Below are 27962 nucleotides of genomic sequence, written 5' to 3' on the forward strand. Positions count from 1 at the left end.
TTATTATTCTTTGACTTAAGCAAAATGACTTGGGACAGATTTTCATGCTGGCGTGCAGAACAAATTTAATTCAAACTGAGATGAAAGGCAGTTAATGTAATTGTAGCCTATTATCCTATGCAGGCTTGAGTTAAGAAGCAAACCCAACAGACAGTCAGAAAATGATGGATAGAAAATAGAAACGCTCAAGGCTGGTGAAATAGAGACTTGTGAAGGGATTATGCCGTAAATGTTCCTACGCAATCTCTGCATCAGTAATATCCCACCTCTGCTGTATGTCTAGATTACCAAACAGGATTTTTTGTTGCCTTCTGGGTTCACTTCATTTACCTCTGACGTCAGAAAAGGTCTTCGTTTAGTAAATTTCAGTACTCTGTAATCCTGATACATTCTTTTTTTTTCCTGCTCATTAATCTGCCACATTCATCAGTCCCAAGCATGTGCTAAAGATTTGTTACAGCCTTTTTTCCTTTCTTTTTATTTGTTTCCTTTTCATTTTGTACAAAATTCAACACAGAAACAAGTGGTCATCATGTAGTTACCTAGATCCTAAGTGTGTGGTTTGGTTGCAGAACTTAAGAGGTAACTACAAATCATAACAAAAACTGCTTATTATAGTTTCTTTATTGAAGGACTGAGTATTTAAGGTGCAGTATAGGATGATAAAATTGTTTTTTGAGGAGAGTCTTTGTCTTTCCTAGTCTTTCCCAACAGGTATGGTAGAATTCTAGTCTATCGCAAGTTAGTGGCTAACAAGGACTTCTGCTGTAAAATACTTTGCAGTAACCTGCCATAAGGATATAGTGTTTTTTTGTTTTTTTGTTTTTTTTTGGTTTTTTTTTTTTTTAGTCACTTTCCCTTTTACAGCCATTTATTTCCTGTTTTCTTCTTAAGGGCAAAATAACATCTTTTAGTAGAGCCAGCCAAGACCTATAGTATTGGCAGATATACAGTTGTTGTCACAACATAAACAATAGCATTTATTTCCACTTATTTGGCACTTCATAATGGACCTATCAGTGTCATCTTGGCTCTAGGAAATTGACAGGACTTTGGACTATCATGGACAAATGGAGTTTGAGGCCCTTCATAGTAAGGGGACCAGAGAAAAATGAACATATGCATTTATCTTCATAATTTCTTCAACCACCCATATACTTCTGTGCATTCTACTCTTAATAGATATTTCTGTATCTCTTTGGATTGGTATCACTTTTTAGTAAAGTCAGAACATGGTTATGGTAGATCAATGGTTGGCAGTAAGACATGAACTTAATGGACTTTGCTGTGTATGGGATGGGAGAATAAAAGAAAAGGGGAAAAAAAAATTCATAAATAAAAAATAACTTGCTGCTTGCACTTTATAATTTACTCAAACCTTTTTCATATTTATTCTTCACATTCCTATTGTATGAAGCCATTAACACTATGTGAGCAGTTACAGGCAGAGAAATAATTCACTTAACATCCCTGTTTTCTAAAACTTGATATAGAATGGCATCATAGAAAATCCCGTTGGAACCACTGAGCAGTCCTCTCACTGCCTCATTGCCCTTCCCTAAAGGGAATTTTAGATCTACATTTCGTCCTATGCAATGGAATTTAGATCATCATAACAACCTACTGTTGGAAAGAAATATTAAACAAAAATATTTGTTACCTATATCAGTATATTTTGTTCAGTGAAGTGACATGTTCTGAACAGGTTAATGTAAATTCAAATACCCAAGGTTTTTGAGGTATTTGAGTTAAACTTTATCTTTAGGATGTGAATTTTCTCTTAATTCTTTCAAAATGCAAAGGAAGAAATGTCCGTGTTACTTGTTCACAACTTGGAGAGGAATGTGTCGTTTTATATACATAAAAGTTTGTGTATGTCAGCATATAGAATGAAAACAGAAGCTCATTCTGCATATTAGAACTAGGACAAGTACCTCAGAAGCAGGAATTTATTGGCATGAAAGGCAGCAGAAGCAAGACCTCTAGACAACAAGCAGAATGAAAAATTAAGGCTAGATCAGAGTAGGACTCTAGAGCAGATGATAAGCAGTACTCCCAGAGAACATTATTACTCATCTAATAGCTGGTGCAAGGCACTGATCAGGGCTATGAAAGAACCTACCAGTGCCACTAGTCTTTGTTTATCAGGAACCTGTTGTAGTTCAAGGCTGAGATTCCTGGCAAAATCAGTCTGAGAGCTGTCTGTGACCAGCGGAAGATCAGAAATATGATGGTTCTCCCTCAGATTCTGTGTTAATCTTCACCTATAAGAAATCACAGAATTGGAAGGACATGATGTGAGTTATGGGTCGTCACTCTTTAGCAGTTTTCTGTACCTAAGCCAGAAGAAGACAGAACAGCCCCAGAAGGACCGTAGTGTGGTCTGACATACATTTTTGCCTTCCCTCAGAATTTGGCATTGGGAACAAATACTAATTCAGGAAAGACCAGAGGTACGTAGGTCCCTCTCTCCCTGTTCCTTCTTTCTTGTTTTCATTAATTTTTAATTGAAAAGAAATGCCTACTAGCTGTAACAACGGGGCTATGGAAAATCCTGCCTTTGAGATCAAAGGCTGTGTGAAATATTATGAGGTTTCACCTGATCAAATCATTAGCCTTGAGAGCTGTAGATCCAGGTTGGTGTTATATTCTGATGGTTTTGTTTAGGTGCGAGGCCTGAAGAAACTAGCTTGAGAGAAATACCAATACATACCACGCAACCTTACTTAAGAATCTATGAAACTTAGTGATAATATGCTCTTGAAAGCATATTTTAGAAGAGAAAGCCAGAAATTATCATTAAGTTGGTAGTAAATGTCTTGCTTACGTTGGTAGTAAATACGAGCAGCATTTCTATTTTACATATTTGTCCATAACTTCTTAGCTTGAACTTCCAGGAAGTGCAGAGAGAGAGGAAGAAAATGGTTTAGTTTTGAAAGGATAACTGAAGGAGAGATTGGAGGGTAACGGTTAATAGCTGGCCATGAGGTCAGTAGCTTGATGAACACTTTTGTACTGAACCCAACCAGAGTACTTGTATGTAACCTGGTAGGAAATGCCTCAGTTTGTACTTGTGAATGGGAGCCGGGTCTCTGGAGGCAAGCCAGAGTAGAACCACTCATTCATTATTGCCACTTAAAGCAAATGATCATAGCCTCACAGCACACATTATAACCAGTATAACTCCCAATTCACAGATATGAAGCATATATTATGATTCAGATATGCTCAAATGCGCACTGTCTTTCAGAAAATGTACAAAAAATACTATAAGGAAAACTCATAAGGAAATAATTCAGCAAATAGAAAATTATGTAATTGGAACCATAATTAGTGACTAAAGCAGAGCAATAGATATGCGTAATGAAGTATGGCTGGGTTTAAAGGCAAAACTAAATTTAGTCAGAACTTAGCATATATACTCACATGAGTAGTTTTAGATGTAGTTTTATCTTTTTACTATGTTGAAAATGGAGCAATTAAGTATCATCTTTTATTCTGGTTAAAGTAGACTTCCTTAATTCATAAGAACTCCACCTCATGCTACTACTATTAAATGTTACGAAATTGTTTTGCACCAAGGGACAGAGGGAAAGTGAAAGAAAGGGTGATTCCTCCTGTATTTAAAAAAGAAAAGCCAGACAATGAATAGCATAATGTTAAAAATAAATAAATAAATTGTTTTAATAAGTTGAAAAAGAAGAGTAAATATGGTGGGAAAAGCTTATGTCAGTGCAGATGCTGGGAACCCCAGGCTCAGGGAATATCTCATGATGGATATTCCCTGGCATACTGTGCAGTTCCTTCCTATGGAATAGGTTTCCTTCTGCACCGTGGTGATGTCGCATGGCTTTGGACAGGTTGGGTGGTTCTTTGGACAGGTTGGGTGGTACCCATAGCATGCAGAACTACAAGTACTTCCAGTAAAACCCCATACAGCAGCTCGTCGTGCTCATATTCTGTCTCCTAAGACCAGTAGACTGGACATGGCTTGCCCAAAATTGCCACCCCCTTGAGTAAAATGCCTTCTGCAGAGTTCACTGTACAGAAAATATAATAAATGTGATAGTATATCAAATGCTGTGACTGTATTATAATTCACCTGAAAATATTATTATGCGTATTTTATCATTTCATCATGCAGTAGGCTGAAATGGTAGCTGTAAAATTGTATTGCCATGTTCTCAAGTTTCGTGAAGGTCAAGTTTAAAATTATCAGGGAATTAATGAGTATTGGGGTTTGGATGCATACTTGTCTATGGCAAAGTATTACATACCTAATAATTTTTGTATTAAACATTTCTTTGTGTGCTTTCTTAAGCAGTAAGACCTGTGGTGTGTTACACTGACTTTTATGGATAATTTTATGTATTCTTACTTATTGTTTTCACTTTTTTTCTTCTATAATATAAACAGAAATATAACACACAGGAAAAAAAAAAAAAAAAAGCATGTGATTCTGTAAATCCTTGGTTTCTGGTAATTACTGACCCACAGAAGATGGTTTCGTCTCATAGGAAGGGCAGCTGAAGGGTGAAAGGAAGCTGTATGGAAACAGCTTTTTTTTTTCACCCCCTTCTTCTTCTTTTTCAATAGAGATTTTCAAGAAATAAAGAAGTCCCATTCTGTGGTAGGAGTGAACTAAGCTCTACCTGATTTTGAATAATGAACATGGTAATAAACACCAGGTTTGAAACCATTGAAGAGAACAACAGAAGGGCAGGCAGTATTGTACAGCATGCTTGTTAGCTCATATGACATTGAAAGAAGAACGTTTTAAATATCGTTTATAAATAAAACTCCATAACTAGCAAAAACTCCTTGCAGTTTAAGTTTCTCTAAGAGAACAAAGTAATGAAAGAGTATTCCATGCGTAAACTAAGCCAGATTTCCTGTGGGAAAATATTTCTATGAAATTTAATAGGCAGTGATAAGTTTTCTCTTTGTTTTATGAAACATTCTGTATGCTTAATAGCAAATTATAATTTTTCTGGAGACTTCTGTACAATAGCCAAGAAAACCTAGGACAAGATTGTTATTTTCTACTAAAGTACGTGACGTGCTTAGAGAAGTGTTATGTAACTCGGTTTGATCCCTATGATATTCCATAGGATATTCCACGCCTCTGAAAACAAATGTATGTTTAGAAGAAGGGTATTTTTCCTGTTCTTTTCACATGCATTTGTTTTCCCTAGCAGTGACAGTCTGCATGCAGTGCGCTGTATTCAGCCTAAATTTCACCTAACATCCTGTGCACGGTCTGCTGCCTCTGGAACACCATTGTGCTATGCACATGGCAGTAATTTCTTGCCCCAGAAAGGGTTGCGATGGTCTAGTTACAGTTAATAGTTTAGGATTAGCCTCTCTAGAGTAGTCTGTGTAGCACTGGAGCACATCTAGGTTCTATTAGGTGCTGTGAAAGTGTAGTCATTATTTTATGCTTATGGGTATTTTGCTGTTTTGATATAAAAGAGTTTGAAATAATGTGTTTGTGTGTTTGAAGCTGAGGATGGATATTCCATTGCTGAAATAGTGGCTTGAGCACATGTGGAAGGTTACGTAAGGGTGCAAAGCTCTGATAGTGTTTTGGGAGTGCATGTTAGGGGGCAGTTATTTGCAAACAGTTTTTGCAGTGAACAGCAGCCTGATCAATGCTGTCTCCTTGAACAGAGCCAGTGGAGGGATGGATGGCAGCCAGGGGGTGAGCAGTCCCTAGGGCAGATAGTGAAAGATCCTGTGCTCAGCCTCCCTGCCCTGCTCCCATTTATCCAACAGTGGACACAAAACACTGAGGCCTGCAGCAGGCACTCACTTTAAGCACAACTGAGGTGCCTATTCAAGTGCCTCATCACTCATGGTACTTTTGCAAGAAGAGAGATCCTTCCAGAAAGCAGCTCATCGTGATTAAGAAATATATCCCATACTTTGTTTTCTTGTGCCGGTGCTGCTACTAATCAACCTCATGCTATTTGGAAAAAATATTCTAGCTGCATTTGTGTAAAATCTATGCTTTATTTAATGGGAATGTTTGCTTTTGTCTTTTTTTTTTTTCCCCCTGCAGCTGTGACTCTGAAAATAGGTATCTTGGAAATCCGCTTAGGGGAACATGTTACTGTGAGTACTTACATTTTTTATGTTCAGTACCTAAATGCTGTTTATGCATTGTGTGGTAATTTTGTTGCCTCTGAAAAACTAAATATTTTTCTTGGGATTTTCTGAAGCTGGGGCCTATTGATTCTTTGAAAAAATGAACTTGCTCTCCTGGACTTTTCTGGTTGTTACTAGAGAAAGCAAATTAAAGTCTACTGGAAGTTACTCCAAAGGTAGGGGCAATGACCAAGTCATTGCACTATAACTCTGTATGTGAATAAAAGGAACGTATAATTGCATCATTGTTTAAATGGCAGAATTTGTGATAGGAAAATGCAAATAGACCAAACAGTAGCATTTTCTTAGGACACTGTGAATGGCTTAGCCAATATACCTCCAAGGGGCACGATGCACAGTAGTTCTCCAGAGTATCATTAATGTTAGAGCATGTGTGTTGCCTGCATGTCCTTATAGTTGCAGGAAAGGTGCCTTGGGCAAATTAACTTTTAAAGCATTACATTTCTGATAGTCCTAATGAAAGACTGGAAGGCATAGGAGTGCTTATTAACCATGTGCAGAAATTCCTTAGAGAGATATCCCAATTTTGCTGAGCCGATATCAATATTAAATAGTAATTTTAATCATCATAAAAAAACTGTGATGCTGAAGAACATTGTTTTATCTCTTCAAACTATTTCCACATACCTGCTCCATGTTAGACTGAATCAGTTTGTCTGTTATTTCCCAGCACCATCCCAACCTCCAATTTAAATTTACATTAAGTGGTATCTCTGACTGTATTTGTAGCATCCGTTCAGAATGCGCACAGAAGTTTTGTTTTAGAATCTCTTTAAGGCATAATCTACCCAGCAAATGAATGAGTTTTTTTTTTCTTTACCAATGTTTCTTTCTGTCTTTAATTGTTTGCATCTGCAATATGTGTTTTACAGAACATAATAGACGTGTACTGTATTATAGATGCTGACATATCTCTAGGATTACACCGTTTGCCAGTTATACAGTTTTTATTTGCTCTTTTTTCCACAGACAACTTTGTTTGTAACGCTTCAAACTGGTGGTTCACTTCTAAATATTTAATTTAAAACATAATGTTGTAATTGTTGATATTTAATATAAAATAGACCTGATTGAAAATGATCCTTCGAGCTATGATTAGAAGGTGATGTGAATCAGATAAATTCATTTTCATTTGTTGTTTTTCTCCATGGTACATTCTTACTTCTTTAAACCAGAAATTTCATTACTCAGAGATTTGGATTTTCGTACCTGTTTGTTTTATAAATTATATGGAATCAAAGATAGGTAATGAGTACATGAGAGGTAGTGTTAAGAAATCTATTTTGTATATGTCCATCAATGTTTGTTTTGACCCTTAAAATAAAAGCTATTAAATTTAGAGGTGGAAAAGAAATGACGGTAATGAGATTTGTAGACCTCAGGCACCTCCAAGAAAAACCTTATTTTTTGCTATCATGTTACAGGTTGGGTCTATAAATCATTTTGTAGACAAACTGTACTGTATTGAAGATAGCCTTTCACCTTTAGCCCACTACCAGTATTTGTCTTCTGTCAAATTTCAAAATATTTTAAAATCTTGTTTTGGAATGATAAATTTTTTAATGATTTCAGTCATTTAACAACATTTAGCACATAAATGATAATATCTGGAGGTAAGAAGGAATCCGCACTAATTAAAATAATGGAATTCTGTCTGTCTTACGTTTAGTGGGTAATGTATCATAATGAGAAATGATTGTTAATTTATGGATAACAGACTGACCTCAGATTTCAGTGACAATTGCTTGTCAGGGCACCATTCATTACCTGCTAAGTCATATATTAAAATTTGTCATGAAGCTTAGCTTTCATTTCTTATATGCTTAGGTATTTTAAAGTATGACTTTAATATTGATTGTCATTTATATAAGAATTATGTATATAGAATATAGAAAGAATTTTGTATAACAATTCTGCTTCTGTAGAATACATGCATTTGGATGCTATTTTTCTGTACTTATTTCGCTACTCCATAGGAACTTTCTGTTTAAACACCTGTATTGCCAATTGCTTCTCCTTGAAGAATATTCTCGTTTTTTACATCATGCTAGTAGTTATTGCTCAGGTGGAAGGAAAATACAAACGAACACAGAAGGGTATATACTTATTTCTCATAGACCTATTCTGATTATAAAACTTCTAAGCAAAATTGTTTCTTCCTTTTGTAACCAAACTCAGTGAATGAATGGTCCTGAAATAGGAATTCAGCTAATAATTCACTGTAATGGCTGGGATCTTCTAGAAAGCTTTTAGTTACATGCTTAAGTTCAGCCATCTTCAAAATGACTATATTTTATGTGCTTAAATTTTATTTTCATTCACTTGCGCAAATGTTATCCTTAACTGGAATGTTTTTTCTTAGCCCAAACTATAGAATTCAGTTCTGAGTGCATGGCTAACTTTTGTATGGTATGGATTGTCCTGAGTTTCTCTTAACAGCAGGGTGTGGATTGAGAATGACTGTTGTCTAACAGGAACTTCTGCAATTCTTGATGCAGATACCCACTGCCATGTGAAAATTCAGCTATTTCCATCTCTTGCTCTCTTCCCAAAAGGTCTAACTCTTGCCTGCACTCCTCCTTCTTGCCTGTTAATGATAACCTAAACACCAGAAAGGGGGGAGCAGACTGGTGTTGATCTAGGCTCTGGTATTAATGTCAGTTGATGGCTAACTTAGTAAGTAAACTCTAAACCTAGTAGTTAGCCAGTGAGATAGCAGAGATTATTTTAATTTCTTCCTTGTTTTTTTCTTCTAGTAGTTATGTAGGATAGTAAGCACAATATGAGTGCTGTGCATGGCTATTGCTATGACTGTAGAAGTGACGTGTGCACTAATGAGAACAGAACATTTATAGAAAGATCTGGCATGATCAAAAAGAAAGATATATATATGCATATGTATGTGTGTGTGTGTATACATATATATATACATACACATGAGTTTTGATATATCATGTTGAAACATTATAGATGTTTAAAAATACAGATGCTATGACAGGGAGATAAACAGCAGAAATGTCATCAAATTCTACGGATAACAGGACCAGCTCATTAAACATCAGATTTCATTCTAATGCGGCATTTCAAATCTTGGCAGCGCTGGACATGAGTAGGTTACCTACTTGATTAAAATTATCAAAACTTAATAAAAGTAAATAGAACATTCATAATAGGGCATGCAATATCATATTATCCAGATTGTGTGAAAACTGCAGCCTATTGCTTCTATTAAACTTATTTTAATTTCATTTTTCATGACTTCTCTGCATGGTTGAAAAAGCACAACAGAGAAAAAAAGCTTGTCAGAATATGAAAATGAGAACAAAACTCAAACACAGATATAAAAATTAGAAAAATATTGAAAGTGTAAGAATCTATGAGCAGCTGTATGTTGTTCTATCTGTTCTACTACAACATTGTGAGTGCTGAATATGAATATCAGGGGAATAGTATAGCAAATGGATGACTATACAGTGATGATTTTTTTTGTTACATACAACAATTTTCAGTTCAGGAAGTTCATGAGAAGAAGGATTTCTTGAGCCAGGAATGTCAGAAATGTCAGTGTTTAGGAATATGAGAGAAATTACGATCCAAGATTTCATATGAATAATAAAAATTAGAGTATTTATAAAAAATGGGGAACTTCATTAATTGAAAAGTCAGATTTGTTTGCCTTTGTAAGTGCTCTTGGAGACTGAATACAGTTCTGGGTTGTTCCTCTGTTTTGTGGGTAGGAGGCTCAGTATCTCCAGATCCTTTTGTTAGAAACCAGTTTTTCAGTGTACGATTACAAGTTGATTTAATCCATATAAATGAATTTTGAATGGAGGCCAGAAATGGTTTTTCAGCTGACTTATGCATGTACGCAAACCATAAATATAGCATTTTGTCGTGATGTATTTGTATTTGTTGTTGTTATTGTTCTTTGGTATCTGAGCCAGAGTGATGTATAACAGTGCCACCTAGATAGCGAAGTATGCATCCAAATTGCTGGATTAGTTCTTCACATGTCAGCATTAGAAATATGCTGCTGTCAGAACCAGTGCTCCTGGGTGCAAAGAAACATGCAGCAACCAGATGGTTTTAGACTGATTGGAAAGAGTCACTGGGACAAATGCTACTTCTGAGATTCTGACCCAGGTCGTATTTGGACACAGTGCTTTAAATCATAAATGGATATATAGTTAAATGAGTGCTCTAGGGAAATGAGTGTTTAAATACATAATTCACGATGTGTTTTTACATAGAGAGTGGATTATAGGCTTGCTTACAATCACTCCTTTTGAAAGGGTATTATACTTTACTCCATAAGCTTCCTTTAGAAATCTGCATTATTAAGGCCAAAATCTTTCCAAAATGTCTGCTATATGTGTGTTAGTTTAAGTGTCTCAGTTTGAATCCTACATTTCAATCAAAGAGAGTATCTGTTTCTGATAACTACTCTGTGCATAGACATAGGCGCTTCAGCAAATCAGTGTTGTGAGTATAAAGTGCATTATCCACCTGTGTGGTTGTCAAAATTTCCAGATGAGTTATTTAGCACAAAGCATTCCCAAGTCCTCCCTGCTTTTTGTGCATTCTTTTCAAGCTCTCCCAAGTAAGAGTGTGAGCAGAAATGTTTCCCATGGTTCGAGCAGGGATGCGCTGCACTGCTGGAGCAGAGCTCTCAAGTGTTGCCCATTCCACCAAGACGATTCCTTACCAAAACCCACTTAAGTAGCCAGCTAAGAAAAAGTAGTTATAAAAACAGATATGCCTTGAGGGACCTTTGTTTCTTTCTCCCTTTTACTGTTCTAAATGTGCCTAGAAACACTTTTTCTCCACTGCTTTTGGAAACTGAAATCAACAGTGGTAGTTCTTCATTTGGTTGCTCTTTTGAAATAGGCAGCAGTAGTGGGTTACATGGCAAGACAATTCAATTAAGTATGAAGCATTCACAGATTCAGCAGTGCACAACAGGAGTGTAGTTGAAAACAATAAAATCACAATAGCTTAACAATTTTGATAATCTGCTGCTCATCTTTGGGTTAGACAAATGTTTTGTGGATGTATAACTATGTATAATCTCAAAGAGAAATCAGAAGAATCTTGTATTTTGCATTCAAAAGTATGTGCATTATGTATTCAGGGTAATGTTGTAGAATTTGCTATGTTGCAGAGCAGGCCTGCTTTTAAATTTGTGGCAGATTAGAATGTGACCTTTGAGAAGGATTAGAGAATCCAAGAATGTGTAGAGTTCAAGAGGGATGGGTCACTTATGAAGAGAATTAGAACAGGAATGGACTGAATGATTCATGGCTTTCTGTAAAGTTAAAACCTATTTATTGATTCCCTCTCCCCCCCACATCTTTGCCAGAATATCCATCTCTAAAGGAGTTTTGTTGGATTTAAAGCCTTTAGAAAAGCGGAAGCACTAATATCTGCCCATAAAAGTGTCTGAAAGGCCATACAGATTTTAACTGTTTTCCTAGTTTTGTTGTGGTTTGTTCCACAGCTCTAATTTTTATCTCAGCTCAATGTTTTAGGAAATGTCAGCTCTGCAGTAGATCATCAGGCACTGTTTCAGTTGTTCTGGGATGAAACAGATAAAAAAGCAAGGTAGTAGTCCCATCTGCAGAAACCTCAAGGCTGAGCTGTACTGCAAAGCACTGACACCACTCAGCTTTCCTTATCCGCCCAGTGGACATGAAGGGAGGAGGAAATGTAAAGCTGTGGGAAGTGTTGCTGAATTCTCAGTTGTTCATCACTAAAAAGATCCAGTGTAACTACTAGTGGGGAAAAATACTTGTAGATTTAAAACAAATCCAAGGATATCTTTAAGTTATTTTATTATTACATTATTTTCTTATATTTTAGTTATAATACATTTCATGGAGAAATGTGATAGTATGTGAGCTATTAAATATTTTGTAGCAGCTTTGGGGAGATCAAAATGACTAATAGGTTTATGGCTTTACAATGCAATTTCATACCCTCAGAATTGAAACAATTATAGCTCTTCTTAGTTTCCTTGATGGAGGATAGGATAGCAATGTTCAGTTTTCTCAGTATATCAGTGGCTTTCCAAGATACTTTCTGAACTGAAATTGGTGAGAAAGCATGAAGTTTGTGTGTGTTTGGGGGACGGTCCTTACCCATTTTCCCTACCTTTCTAAAGAGTTAAATTTTCTTTTTGAATCTTTTAAGGGACATTGTTATGCAAAGTGAGTGGTGTCTGAAACAGAACCAAATACTTAGTTCTTATATTCCTTGTATCCCTATTTATGTCCAAAATTTCCTTTCAATAAAAATTAAGAAAAAACAATCTTAACTGATTTTTCATATCTGCACTTTGGCGTGAAAGTTTTAGTACTTCTTTAGAGGTGTTTGTATTTTTCCTTTCTGACTTTTTGCCTGTTTGTAATAGCAAACCATCTTTCAAGATAATGCTGTGGTGGATAGATTTTAAAGGTCAGTAATTTATGGAAACATCTTTCTTATATTCACTTCTTAGAAGCATCAGTTCAATACTATCTTAAAGCAGAATGGTCCTCAGATAATGCATTCTTATTTATGTTGTCAAAATAAATTTCAGGCCTATAAATAAATTTCTGACCTGTTGATAGTTCAGCCCACCTGGTGTTTCCCTACCATTTGACAATACCTTTTATCTTTTTCTTGACCTTACAATTTGAGTTCTAATATAGGCCACAGACATAAGCAGCCTTTGAAGAGAGCTGTCCTAGGAGCAGGTGGGTGCAAGATCTGGGACGATGCTTGACACTGGTTGCTCTCAGCTTATGAGTAGTTCTCACAATCGATAAGTGAGAGTAGATGTCTGTATGGGTTAATAGCTGTTGAAATATGTAATGCAACTTGTTAGCAAGAAGATTAAATGTGACTTTTAACCACTGTGTGTGTACATGTGCAGGTACATGCATTTATGAATTTAGAGCATGACATCCTTTATTAAAACAATAATAATTAAAAAGATCAAATAAAGCATGTACTAGAGGTGGCTATAAAGCACTAGATGGCAGACTTGCTATGCTTAGGAAAAGATTAAACTCAAGAACATTCCAAGGAGAGTGTTTTAGGAGATAAACAGCAAGTGGAACTTTTAATACCACTGTTAACAAAGATTTTCCGGATATTTAAAAATTATGTTGAAACTTAAAGGGCAGAAACAATATATTTATGCTAATGAAAAAGTATTTGTTTTAGCTGAGTTGGGAGGTATGTACTAGCAGTTAGATTCTCTACTTCTGATATGTAGAATTCCTGTTTCTTTTTGGGACAGCATTAATTTAAACTGGCTACATACTGTAGTTGTGGAACTGACATGCTTGACTTAATGAGTTCCTCCAATTATATCTGGCACTGATTGACTTTGATATGGACTGAGGCAATTTTTATTATTTATAAATACATAAGAATGTCTGTCATTGTCTTTTGAATATGCAGGCTTATACAAATAAATTCTATTTAAAAAGAAATGTTAGTGTTTCAAGTCTCTAGTAGAACAGATTATAGTTTGAATCAGGCAATTCTAAGTAGTTTTAGAAAAGATTAGTCTCAACAAACTAAGAACATTAAAAAAAAAAAAGCAACAGAGTGTTTGCCCTAAGCTAAAATAACCACACAAATGAATTGTAGCCTTCCAAGGAATTAAAACAATAACCATACCAAGCTCCTAATTAAGTATCATGATCTCACCCCAGGCTCTATGTACTCATTTGCCAAATGCCAGGTTGGCTTGCAGTTGTTTTTGGGCATGCTAAAGAAACAGTTTTGTGGCCAGTCATCTTCAGATTTTGCTATGGATTGGCAAATCTTTATTTTAACATCAGGTATTTTCTCTGTGTATCTGTTTCAGAAATCATACTTGAGTTTTGAAATAAGGATTATTTCCTTTCTCTGAAAGTTTTCGCTTTGCTTATTAGTGAATCTACTAACTGACATCTCCTTGTGCGTACTATTTATGTTACTTTTGCTGAAGTAGATGGTTTAGTGACAATTTGTTTAGATGCTCTTTTTATTTAGACTGCATTTAGCCAAAGAAAGATGGATAAAGATGGAGTTTCCTAAATTTTAAGCAGAAGTTGATAATAGGCAAATATTTAAGCATATGCAAATGGAAGTCTGAATTAGCTTCTTTCATTATTTATATGGCTGTTCCAGGGATGCCGTAACATTTTGTAAGTAATTCCTAACATTACATATAAGTACTATATAATGTTAAGAAAATATAAGCAATATAAATTATGATAATTTATCCCTCTGAAAAGGGAGACTCTGGCCTGGAGAACTCATTTGAATGAGAAATACTTTTCATTGTACTTTAGCCCGTGAGTGAAGCTTTTTTTTTTTTTTTTTTTTTTTTTAATTTAGAAGGAAACTGATCCAAAGATCTGTGTATATGCAGTATTTTATTTAGCTTATTGACGTGGGATTCACTGAGATAGGTACTTTTTTGAGTTGTTACATTGTGCTTTGCATGTGTTTTTTTTCCTGGCGCATCCAAAAAGAAGTGGATTGTCACTCCTCAAACACCTGGGAGGCCTTATTGCTCCCCAAGCCTGAGGCTGTAAGAAGCAAATGGAACAGGAAAGGAACCGTCAGTATTCCTTTAGTTTACCTTCTGTCAGAGAAGGGAAATCCAGCTCTTTTACCTTTGTGATGGCTTTGCAGTTGCATTGCTTCTACTGCTGACTTCCTAGGGAAAAGAGAATTCTTGATCAGAGAGACTTTGAGGAGAGATCTGTAGTGAAATCTTGAACCAGTGGAAAAAGAAGAAAAAGCAACAAAAATACCTGACTTCAATAGGAAAGGGGCTTAAGGTTTGTAGGAGAATTTCTGTTGGTTCCTTTGGGAGTTCTTCAAACGGTCTAATAGCTTTTCTATGTCAGCTGGAATATTTTTTGCCACTGGCTAATATGGAGTGCTTAAGGACAGCTTAGCCTCTTCTATTCTTACAGCCTGAGCACTTAATTAACTGTCTTGTTAGCACAAGACTTGCTATGCAGGTGTCTTGAACCACCTAATCTTAGCACACATTTGAAAAAATCAAGAGAGCAATCAATAATGTTTTCTGCTTTATAATGAGTGGTGTGAAGCCCTTACATGGTATTTGGATGAAGGGCTCTGATAATTGAAATATATTGAGGGTCATTTATGCTTAAAGACAATGGTAAAACTTTGGATTTTATGAACTTTGAGAAAATTCATATTATGTTGGAAAATGGTCATTATCAAGTTCAGCTTTCTCTTTTGAATGGCTAACAGCTCAATTTCAGCTTATTTTAAAGTAGGCAGTGACTCCTTGTCACTTTTTCTTAGCTTGAATTGTAAATGTTTTAAAATATATTGCAGAAATATAACTCATTGGCAGCAAAGTGTAATTTACTCGTCACTTGATATAAAGGGTAACACTGGGAAAAAATGGAACTGCAAACTGTGAGAGGTCAATATGCAGCAATGCACATTAGTAAAATAGGTGCAATAGCAAATGACATTAAGGGAAATTTGAAAAATATCACTGTCAAGAAGCATGAGGATACACTGGTAGAGAAGTAATATATATGCATTTGATTTGTCTCTTTATGTTCTCTAGCATGAGTAAATGAATATGCTTTATTGTGTTACACCCTTAAGGTAGTGCCATGACCATCAGAATTATTTTGAAAAAATGATCAGCTGTGCAAAATCTGGGCAGAAATTTTCTGGGCAAGAATCTCACTTTTTTTTTTTTTTTTGGTCAATAAAGTGGCATTTTCAAGAGTCTAGTCTTGTTGAGTAGAAATGTGTATCAGTTCTGTAGGGTCTGTGAAAATACAGCTAGACAGATTTTTCAAGTATTAGAACTTTATGTGACATTAGGAACAGCTAATGAAAGAAAAGATGAAGGTAGGACATTATTAAACCAAGCAGTGGGTTATATGGTAGAGAAAAACTGAATTCATCTTGAAAAGACAATGCAAAACTACATCATTTAGATAGATCGCTTTCCTTGTGTTCGTTGTAATGGTTACTAGATCTGTGAAGATCAGATGTAGAAGATATTCACTGTCAGTGCTTTTTCAGTAATGAGAGCAAACAGGCCGTCAAATTGTTCTCTACATTTTGTTGTTATTTTGCATGATATTCCAGTTCCTAGATTAGTTGTGTTAAAGAGCTCATGTCTGACATCTATCACAAAGTGGAAATAGCTCTGTGTAAAGCTAGTCACTGCTAGACAAAGCAGTAAATGAAGAAGTGGTTTATTCTGCTTGTGCACTTTTGTTAGCAGTACTTTTTTGTGTGGCCAGAAAGGTCATGAGTTAATAAAAACACAGCTGTAGCCGGTTCCTGTTTCATAGAAAAAAGTAGTGCAATGAATATTACTTTTAATGTCTGACAGCTGTTTGGAGTGGAAATTGAATATTGCAAGTTATTTCAGAAAGGAGGTAGTGAGCCCTGCCACAGTGGGCAAGGTTCCCTCTCAGAAGCAAGGAATATATCTATACTAAGGAGTGGGTGACTGAGAAAAATCAGCAGTTCAGGGCACTATATCTCCTCCCTGTTTTTTACAATGAAAGTAGCTGTTGCAGTTCACGATACTGTAATACAGGAAGCTGCAGAGTGGGGTACACAACATGTATTTCTATTCAGTGTTAACTGAAGCTTCCCTGAAAGTGTTAAGGTTTCATTTGCTGTAACGAATTTTCATCCTCAGAACAAAGCATGTTAAAATTCTTTATGAAACAACAGTGAATATCAGCAAAGTTGAAACATCTCAACTACACTGTACATTGTGTGTTTCACACAGCTCATGTGGAGCTGAGCAATGTGGAGTAAGTTCTGACATTTGGGACTGTAGATTTAAGGTTTCATAAGCAAATATCAGCTAAACGATAAGAAAAAGGAAGAAAGAATATTGAAAACGCCAAAATATTAAAGGAATACTTACTTTTCTGTGTATATTTGTAGCCAGTTTTCAAAGCGTATGTTCTGTTTCCTTGTAATACTTGATCACTCAGAGGTTGCTGTTTTAATTGCTGATGTCTGTTTTGACTTATTGAAGAGCCAGGACAAAAGCAGTGATAAATGTCCAACTATAGGTTGCTCCAAAAGTAATGCCTCTTATTTATTTTCATGGAAACTACAACAGATTCAAAGAGCACAATAGCAAACTCTAACAGAAGATTCTCAGCTATATACTGCTGTTTTTCAAGCTACCAATAACTATGCATTTTTCACCAGTGATGAACAAGAGCCTGCATGATGCAAGCAGCTACCTTAGAAAGATACAAGCTGTCTTCAGAAAGCTTTGGCTGAGGTAGACTTAGTGTAGACTATCAGCAATATTTAGATGAATAAAATTTTAACATCATCAGATTTTTTTCGGTATCTGCCTGTCCCAGGATCAAAACTGACCACTCATAAGAACTCATAAGCAGGAGAGAATTTTTCTTTAAATAAAACATAGTTACTCAGTTTGTTGATTATGACAGCAAACTCTATGTCTATTTGTAGTCCTTTAGTCTAGCTATCTTTTTAAAGTACAATAAAAGAAACACTAATTTGTTGTTACTGTATTTTTTTTTATTATTATTATAACTTCAAACGTCTGTGAAATTCATTCTCACATGTTTTCTCTATGAGGAAAAAAGCATTTAATTAGTAACTGCTGGAGTTACTAATTAAATTAGAATTAAATTAAATTGGAGTTTAAAGCTCATTCCATGCTTACTACGTTTATCAAAAATGCAAATTTTGCTAGTTGATAGTAAAGTCTATACAATAAATGGCTTTTTGCTTTGTCACAATGAACAAGCAATGTTAGACACCAACATATTTTAATATAACAACAAAAGTGAGGCAATGGTTGACATTAGCAGATGATAGAATGAATCAAACAGCTGCTCTGAAAGTTCAAAATAATTATCCTGACTGAAAATAGCTCTGGTAGTAGTCCCATAACTTTGTAATACAAGCAGAACTTATTTTGGTCACAAATGAATTTGATTTATAGCATTTGATAATGAAACTTGATTTCAAAAGCAACACTTCTGCTGACAAAGTTGAATATGAATAGGACTGTTCTCAACAAACTTACTGAAAATAGAGAAAAATCGCTTAGAAAGAGGAAAAGAGAGGCAAATTGTCTGTACACTGAAGGGGTTGAGGTATAACTTTTATAATCTTCATGAATAGAATATTCCCTAAATAGAAGAATGTAGGTAGACTGACTGATGGGGCTACGTAGCAGTCATGAGTGGGGTTCTTGCTCTAGCTTCAAAAGTGATTTCAAGGAAGAAAAATAGAACAATGCTATTTTATGGTGTGTCTCTTCACAGAATTAGTTTATTTGGTTGTGCAGAATTATCATGAAAATGTACCAATCCAGGCATCATGTAATTGTCTTTTTTAGTTATTTAGTCATTGATTAGGTGAAGACCATGAAGATCATGTGATCCTCAACATTTATAAAACATGACTTCCTGTCAGAGTAGACCAGCAGTTTTTGCGTACTAACATGTTTTAACATAGGACTGAAATGAGGCAGCAGGTGACGGTTTGGTACAGACAATAAAATGAATCAGCTGCTCTGAAAGGAACTAAGCTATGTTATGCATGGGTCTGGTAGCACAGTGCAGGGCTCTTTGACATGTACTGCAGTACTTCTGGCTAAAAACTTCTCTGAACATCTTTCTCTGAACACTTGCGTGTAATGAAAAACTTTTGCCAGTTTCTTCAATTTTAGAAATACATATTAAGAAATGATATGGCAGGATCCGTAGGAATGGATCCCATAAATATTTCCAGTTATACACATCTTTGCTATGAACTCGGGTTCATTCTTTTCTTCCTGGTGGAAAAATGGGATGCTCTGTTGGACAGAAAAGGTGAAAGGGAGATGCAGCTCAAGAGAAAAACAATTCTTTAGAATCTTCTACCTAATCAAAGTTGCTAAATTTTGACAAGAAGTTAATAAAAGCCCCTTTGAAACTGAAATCTGCCATGTAGGCATTTGATGCCAGGGAAGTGGAGGAACTAATTTCTAGCACAATTGTTATTCTTTAGTAGTGCAGGATTGTGTAATCATCAATATCATGTCTGCATATTTTTTCCCCAGAATTTTCCCTTAAGAATAAACAGAATGGAACTGTTTGTGGGGTACACATCAGTGATCATGTAGCTGCATGAATCATAGTGAATGATGGAAAGAACTACAAAATAAGAATGATTATATGTATTATTACTTAATTTGAAATGTGAAAAAAGTCATACTCTAGATATTTTCGATCAGGTACTCATGATTAATGGATGCTTTAGTCCTTGGTCTCTTTGTTTCATTTCCTGTCCTGTGATAATGGACTAATAGCGCCTGCTCATCTCACAGTAATATTGTAACAAATTCATTAACTTTTCTGAAGAACTTAGAAAATGATAGTGATGAATACTGTAGAAAGCCACGTTAGAAATTAATTCAGTCTTGGGAAAAGGGTTTGTGTAGTGTGTAGTAAATGAGGCATGGGCCCAACACTAAGTACTGAGCAGAGAACAAAGTGTTGAATAGCTGCCCATTAAGAGTGCACTCACCCAAAAATAATTCACAGGCAACCTTGATTGTAGCGGTTCATTTTACAGTCTTAATATTCCTCTTTAACATGCCTTTTTGTATATAACTTTATCACTGTTATATTACATGTATCCATTTTTAAAAATAATACTATCATTGTATATTCTTAGAGTTGTAGTGGCACTCAGAAGTAGTGAAGTAGAATTTCAAATCTCTCAAGGCTTCCATTGAGCCTTTGTTCTTTTGGGAATATTCTTGTATTATAGAAAACACGGTTTACTTTTAATATAAAAGCTTAAATATCAGAATAAGTCTTCTCCCCATTGGATGTGAACAGAAAACTTCCATACTAGTCATACAGAAAGACATGGGTTTCATTAAAGAAAAAGCTTAGTTTCTTGAAAATTAGCAGTAGTATTATGATTAAAGAATTGTTTTGGAAATTTATTTTCTCATTTAATTAAATGGCTTTCTTTGCCTGATTATTGTTGTGTTCTCACATGTGCTTATTACTGACATTTTGAATTGATTTTAATGATTTCTTTTGACAGTGAAAGCCATCAAGAGTTTTGAAAATTTTGAAATAGAGATATGAAAAGGCTCAATAACTGAGTCCTTGCTATGTCTGGCTGCTGATGATGTTAGGATTGTATTGTGGTCTTATATTCCAATGTTCTTTTTCTATTTTGTTGAATAATTTTTAATATGAAACGAAGGAAGGGGTTGGGAACAGAAATTAGACTGTGGGACTCCTCCCTGCCTACTGAGTGCCTATGTCATTTTACTTCCTCTTGGCTCTTTCCATCTGTCTGCAAATTAAATCCTTTTTCCCTGGTGGCCTGAATCCTCCCACTGCTTCTCCTTTGCCTACACTGAGTTGACAGAGGCACACATCCTGCTAGACAAAAATAGGACTCAATTTTAATACTATCAAAAAGAAGGCAGCACACAACGTGGGGATCTCTGTCAAGCACCATGCACATGTCTATGCTGAATTCTTCAGGAACTGAGCTTACTATCTCATCACTGGGAGGGTTGCTTGGGGACCTTCAGCAGCTCTAGAATACCCAGACTGTAGATTCAAAGTACAGCGTGTGCTAAATTAACACTTGAGTTGTGGGTTCGTTGAGTTTATGCAGGACATTTCCCAGGAAAAGTTTTAGAGAAATTAGAACATTCAGACATTAAAGTTCAGAGGGGTTACAGAAAAACAAAAACAAACAAACAACAACAAAAAAAAGGTAGGCAATGTGAGCGTGAAGGGTATTGATGGCATCAGAAAGTGAAGTGCTGCATATTAAAAATTTACTGAAACAATCTAAAGCTCAAATGAAAGTGCATAGTATTTCCAGTGGATTTGGAATGTATAGAAAAACAGGTAGCTTAAGAATTGTCTCTGCATTTCAGGTAAATCATATTTCAGGTAGTGTTTAAAAAATTAAAGAATACAACAGTCATTCCATAAAGTCATTAACATTTCTTCCATAGTTAAGAGAAGAATTTATGCAGCGCTCAACACAGTTAACTACCTGGTCTATTTAGAAAATCATTATAGCTAATTAACACTTTGTGAATTAAAAACGTGTTGAGAATTTTGTTTAGGTTGAAGAAAAGTGTTTTCAACAAAGGGTGGGGTTCATTATCGAGTTTTAAAAACATATGTTTTTTAATCTTTTAAGCTTCAAATGAAAAATCAAATGTAACATGATATGATATGTGGAAGGTATCTTAAGAGAAACCATTACAAAGTTTACACACATGGCTTTGGTTTTTCTTACAGAAAAATCAAACAGTTGACCAAAAAAAAACCAAAACAATTGTATCAATTCTAATTCTAGAGAACCAAGAGCTTTATTCACTGAAAGAATACTCTTAGTTTGGATATTGACTTTTGAGTCATAATGGTTATTGCTAATATTTTTATTTCTAACACTTTTTGCAGAATTCTTGTTGGTTGAATTTGTTTATTTCGTTTTTAGAGCTCATCAGATTTTAAAAGTTTTGCAACCTTCTTGTTTGTGTAGATCTAGTAGTTGAAAATGATTGCTTTTATCTTGTGTTGCTACTATGGTGGTTTAGTATTTTGTGTGTGTGTGCTTTTGTTTGTTTTGTTTTTTTTTTTTTTTTTTTTTTCATCCTATGCTATGTATAAATACTGAGAGATTTCTAAATTTCCCTATATCTGTGATACAGATTTATTTCCTGATTTAAACAATCTGTTCTGCTTGTGTTCTTATAAACAGTGGCACTTAGGAAATCTATTTATCCAAAGGGTAATAACGCTTATGGTTGTCTTGATCAAAATTTACAGTAGAAGCAAAAATACATGCAGTAAAGTCTCAGGCATTTCTGAATTCCTGATCGTAATCATACGTAGCTATATATCAAAAGTATGCATTAAGTGTACACTGAATAACAATTTAGCTATTACCCGTTTAGCTATTTATGCATTTTACTATTCAGAGCGGATTATATTATGCAATTAAATTTTACTTAAAATTTTATATTTACTTACATGATAAGCTGTCTAGACTGAATGGCATTGTGAATTGGGAAATACAGTATGATGTACTGTGTAACTGCTTAGTTTATGGGTATTTACAATATGTTAGCACAGATTATGTATTAGGTATTACAGTCAGGATGAAGTTTGGCAGCATGAAGTAAAGCTGCCTGATACAGTCTGGAGAAGGAAGCCTATGAGAGTGGAAGTAGATTGGACCCAGATACTACAGAGGAGTGACTTCTTTGAAACCCTTTTTAATTTCTACTCTCACTTTGAATTTCCTCTTACATTAGTTCTTCTAATTTATATTCTAATAAAATCTAGTTTTATGGAATCTATCCAGGCAAATTTTGCTCAAAGTTTTGGCTCACTATAAAAATAAACCATTCTCCCGGCTGTGAGAGAAAATAAACTTAATTCTTTAGCAATCTGAATACTGCAAAAGAAGGTTGCTAAGCATCAGCTCCTTCATTTGCCTCTGACATCATTTGCACTGTTGTGTTATGCGAATACAATAGGCTGTGCTCTATTGTGGTATATAGCATTCCAGATGTCTTCCCTGAATTGGAATAATCTGTGAAGGGATATACTTCTGTTCTTCAGCATCCACACTGTGGCCAAGATAGGTTAGGTTTGTCCCTTTGTTTTAAGATTTTAAGATTTTTAAACTTCTGCATGCTTCTTTTGTGTGGCTGGGATACAGGAGCCTTATATCTAGTCTCTGTTTTGTCTTATGATGAGATCTTAAGCGAGATAGCTGCTGGTCTTTCTGGTCTTAGAGGAAGACCATGGCATTCTAAAATGGTCATTTTGTTGTGAAAAATTAAGCATATCTTGTTCTGAAGGCCTATCTACACAGCATCTTGCATCTCATAGCCTTTGGAGGAGTCAGTATCCCTGTAAGAATGCACATTGTGGTGCTAATCCACCATACATTTACAGCAATTTGCAAGGCATCTGTATTTCTGCCTCCATGTTGTCTGGTTCAAGAGATTTTATCAAGGCCTTTTTTGGCCTTGCAACTCATGATTATTAAAGGACTCAATGATATGTTTAATAGGAATCATTCTCTGCTTCCAATCTTTTGCAGTTCAGCTACCTCTGTATGGTAGCTGCAATGGTAATATTCCTATTTTGATATCGTACGTTGTTACTAATAAACTCAATGAGACTTTCTTAATGATATTTACATAGTTCTAGAATTATTATGTCAATGCTTTAAAATTTAATAATTATTCATATTTCACTTGCATAAGCTGAAAATACATGTTCAAAATTCCTTACCTAAGTTTAATGTTAAGATCGACTTATTGAAACAATTAAAATTTGTTGACTGGTAGTAGATAAAGTGAACTTCTCAATTTCCATGGTCATGGTAACTCCTTTCATGCAGCACTTCTTATTTTCTTTCTTTCTTTCTTTTTTTTTTTTTTTTTTGCTCAGTGAAATAAATAGTTACTATTTTCTTTAATTATTGGGATGATACAGTGGGCTGTATTAACACTTCATTGATCAATAGGCTTTTTTTTCTCCCTCTAAGTCTGATTTCCCATGGGATACAAGAGTGTATTTTTCTCAGATTACGTGTTGCTGTAAAAAAAAACAAAAACAAAAAACAAGGTGATTGTCAGCATTAAGCAAACTGTTGAGTCCAACAAAAGGCTGACACATCTTTTTCCTTCTGTGACTTAATCTGTCACTCTTTGTATTTACTGATTTTGTGTTAATCATTACTTTTAAAAAGTTATTGTTAATATTTTGCTAGTGTGGTTTTGATAGCTAGTATAGTGTCATCAAGAGACAGATCAAAATAGAGTATGGCAATCATTTTATAGTGTCTAGTTTCAAAGATTGCTTGGGCATAACCATATTTTTACACACACATGTACCTTTACACTTATAAGGCTCCCTTTATTTCCAGTGGCAGAAGAAAAAATCAGAATCTTTTGATGCTTGTAGGACCATGGTGATTAGGTTTACAAAACTTCTGTTTGGTCTGAAGATATTTGCCCCAGAAAAATAGCATTCAAGATGCACCCTACCCACCTCTGGCTCTTGACTGACTGCTGCACAAGGATTGTTAAACTGCTAACACAATTCATGTTTCTGGGGACTCTTCTTATTCTTGACCATCTGGTTGCCCTGAACAGTGCATGCTGGGGTTCTCCACAGCTGTCTCTAAGATGCTGTGCAGTTACCCTTGTTGATTTGGTTGTCTAACTGAAAACCTGATTCACTCTGATAAATACAGCCTCGTTTACCCCTGGAAATTCCTTTTCAGTCATTACTAAATATATGAACCTACTAAGACTTAATCTACTTTCACCACCTTCAAGAACTCAATAGGTTGTTTCTAAATCTCTGTCTTCTGCCTCATTATAATCATTTTGTTCTCCTTTCAGGAAGGGTTAAGTATGACTTGGGTCATCTTAGGAGTGCTCCTTTCTCCCTTCTGCAGTTATGGCAGCTTTAGTTGGCCATAAGAAGAGCACTGTTGGGATTGAGTAAAGGAAATCGTATGGGTAGAAACAGCATAGCAATTTCTTGCCTCTGTTACTTTAATAGGTTGAATGAAAAATTTGTAGAACAAATGTCACTTGGGAGTGAAATAAAATGAGTCTATGCTACTGCTTTTTTCTCTTGTATGGAAAGTTTATATCACTTGCCATTTAGAAAATGGCTTAGATTTCTGGCAATTTAGAATGGATATGTTAAATGATTTCCATTCAGAATTCCACTGTGCTGCTTCACTATTAGCAATGTCATTTGCTATAGTATCATACTTTCAAACTATGCTATTTTATGGCAGATGTAAATTTATTTCCCCAAAACTTTAAACCTACTAATTCTAAACTGTGATATAGTAATGTAGCTATGTAAACCATTTTAAACTAACACAGTAAAACTCACTACTGGAAAATTATAATACTTGAAATATTTTGAACATAATATTTGAATAACTATTTTAGAGTAACCCTAGGGAACTGGTAACACTCCAGCAACACTTGATATTGTATTTTGGAATAATCGAGGGATGATGACTCTGTGATAAACTCAATTTCTTAATTTAGTTATTTTTTTGTCATTTTCTTTTTTTTTTTTTTTTTGGTCATTGCTTCACTTAATATTTCTTTATTGCTTCAAGACATTGCATAGTCCCAAATACTTATACAGTGGAATGCATATGACTACATCTGACTTTATGATTTAAAAAATAAAAGCTAACAGTAAAGCTTTTAGGTAATCACATACTATTTTACCTATGTATGAACACTTGTTTCTGTTTTCTTTCTACATTCTGTTGTGCCCACAGACAGCCTGTTGATTGATTACCAGTTTACCTTCAGCTTATTACAAGAAGATGATCGTCATCACACCGCCATAAACTTTATAGCAAATCCAGAACAGGTGAGAAAATATGATTACCTGTAGTGATTAAGATTTCGGTTGTATTTGATCACACTGATAGGTCTATCAGGTGCCTACAAGGCATTAGAAGGATTTCAGAATTTTAGGGAAACTGATAATATTCCTGTGCATTCAGTAAGAATTTTTTGTAAATTCTAGATCAACTAGTTCAGATCAACTACTATTCCAAAAATGTATCAGCTGGTTCCAATCTTGTTGTTCCCACGAATAACAAGTTGTAACATCATGCTGAGTTGAATTGAAGGAATATACTCTTCAGTGAAAGAATGTTTATTAGCAGATTGAAAAGATTATTTCTGAACTGTAACTGAGATGTATCTTTATGCCATGTATTTTTTAATTTATTTTTACAAAGATAATTATTTCATGACTTGAATTCCAAACTGAAAAGAAAGCTAATGTATTGTGTGCTTATTTGTGACCCATCCATATCAAAGCAAAAGAGAATACTGCTTTTGCCTCTGAAGACTTTGTGTTACAGTTTCTGTTTAAACTTCCATTTGGAAGAGAAGTGGAATATTTGTTTCTGTGCACTAAAGCTATATTCAATAGATTCTGATATATTTTGTTAACCTAAATTTTGTTTATTTATTTTTGTTTATACAGTCAAATAAAAATTTGGATATTTCAATTAATGCATCAAACAACTTCAACCTCAATATTACATGGTCTATTGGTTCAACTGGTAAGGATGAATTTTGGTATGATGTCTTTTTCCCATATGATTTAATGATCCTTTAAGCTGTTTTAACCTGATTGTCTTTTTGTTGTTCATTTTGATAATAAAACTTTACAAAATCTATTCTTTTGCCATTATCATTATGCCATTATTAATTATATTATTTAAACCTCAGATGATAATTTGCAATCTGAACAAAGCTTCATTAATATGTTAACTTTCTCTCCTATTCAATTAAAATTACTTTGGTAGGAAAAGCTTGTAGCCTATTTAAATTTTTTAAATGACAGTGTTATGAAATGCTCTGATTTTAATTAAGATAAATTGCTTCCTTAACTACTGTAGAGACCGAGATTTTAATTTCTTTGTTTCAGTGTTCTAGCTAAAAATTTAATTATTAACCTTAACATTGATATCAAACAATAAAGTTCTTCTGTGTATGCTGATAAAAGGAGCGGCTTATCTATTTTTCTCCAACTTTCAACCCCATTACTCTTCTTTGTTTTAATAAGAAGGAAGAAAAGCTTTATTTAGACAGTTTTTCTGAATTGGTTATATTGACTTTCGGAAAATACATCCAAGGAGAAGCATGATGCTTACATGAAACTGTACTGAAATAAAATACAAAATTAAAAGGTTTTCAAGGAAGGTTTGGAGTCATAAATTTCTTCATCAGAGTATTTATGAAATATTTTAATATCCGAGAGTCAGCAAACTCTGGTACTTTAACGCAGAACAAATCTGTGAGGCTTTTATTGACATTGAATGTAAATTACTAGAGGTAACTTTTTTTTTTTTTTTTTTTTCCCTAAAGTTCATGCAACTTTTACCATTTTTTTTATTCATTTATAATCTTTTGAAAGCAGACTAAGAGTTTTAATAAATTCTATTTATTTGTGAAATATCTGTTGTACCGTAAAATTGTAATAAAGGGTAGTTAATGCAGAATGCTGAAGGTGAAAGCAACTCAAGAATCTTAAGTTTCATTTGCCAGTTTACTTTTACACCTTTTATTATGATTAATAACTTTCATAAGTGTGTGTGCATATATATGTATGTTGTTGTCTTTTTAGCTGGAACAATATCTGGAGAAGAGATTCCTGTTGTTTCTAAGGCAAATATTAAGGAATACAGGGATAGCTTTTCTTGTGAAAAATTCAACTTTCGGAGCAACCCAAACATCACGTTCTACGTCTATGTCAGCAATTTTTCCTGGCCAATCAAAATACAGGTTAGTACAACTGTTTTGCACTTATAAGGGTATAAACATCTTACTTTCACCTGTACAGAAATGGTACAAATAGTATTTTTTGCTTGATGCATTATCTGTGTGTAAAAGTTGTATTTTGATATTTGTGTTCTTTTCTTCCTAAAATGAATCAGACTTCAGAATGTCAGTTTTAAATCTGAAGTTGATATAATTGAGCATATAGATATATTTGTAACCTATCTTATTCATTTTGATGCTTATATAAAGATGATATGCAAAATATGTATATACATAGAAACTTGTAAGTCATCATGTGATGTATGTGATAATTATGCATGTATATACCTAGGTGTTTGTGTGTAATTTTTTTTTTTTACTAATCATTACCTTTCTTAGCTTTTGACTCTTTTAAAAATTGAATTTC

The 27962-nt window shown here is 34.6% G+C and overlaps 1 protein-coding gene across 6 annotated transcripts in view; it reads left to right on the plus strand.

Moving 5' to 3' along the window:
• The window catches only part of ATRNL1 (attractin like 1), a 403630-nt gene that overhangs the window by 130128 nt on the left and 245540 nt on the right, over positions 1–27962 (plus strand). For all 6 annotated transcript variants that reach the window (XR_011904014.1, XR_011904015.1, XM_072339810.1 and 3 more), the window contains exons 21-24: positions 6062–6114; positions 25534–25628; positions 26256–26334; positions 27402–27559. Coding sequence is in view for 4 of the 6 variants with exons in the window: in XM_072339810.1 (XP_072195911.1) it covers positions 6062–6114; positions 25534–25628; positions 26256–26334; positions 27402–27559 (385 nt within the window). In the remaining 2 variants the exon portion in view is untranslated. The remainder of the gene's footprint in view (positions 1–6061; positions 6115–25533; positions 25629–26255; positions 26335–27401; positions 27560–27962) is intronic.

Source organism: Excalfactoria chinensis, chromosome 6 (genome assembly GCF_039878825.1).
Source record: "Excalfactoria chinensis isolate bCotChi1 chromosome 6, bCotChi1.hap2, whole genome shotgun sequence".
Taxonomy (NCBI): domain Eukaryota; kingdom Metazoa; phylum Chordata; class Aves; order Galliformes; family Phasianidae; genus Excalfactoria; species Excalfactoria chinensis.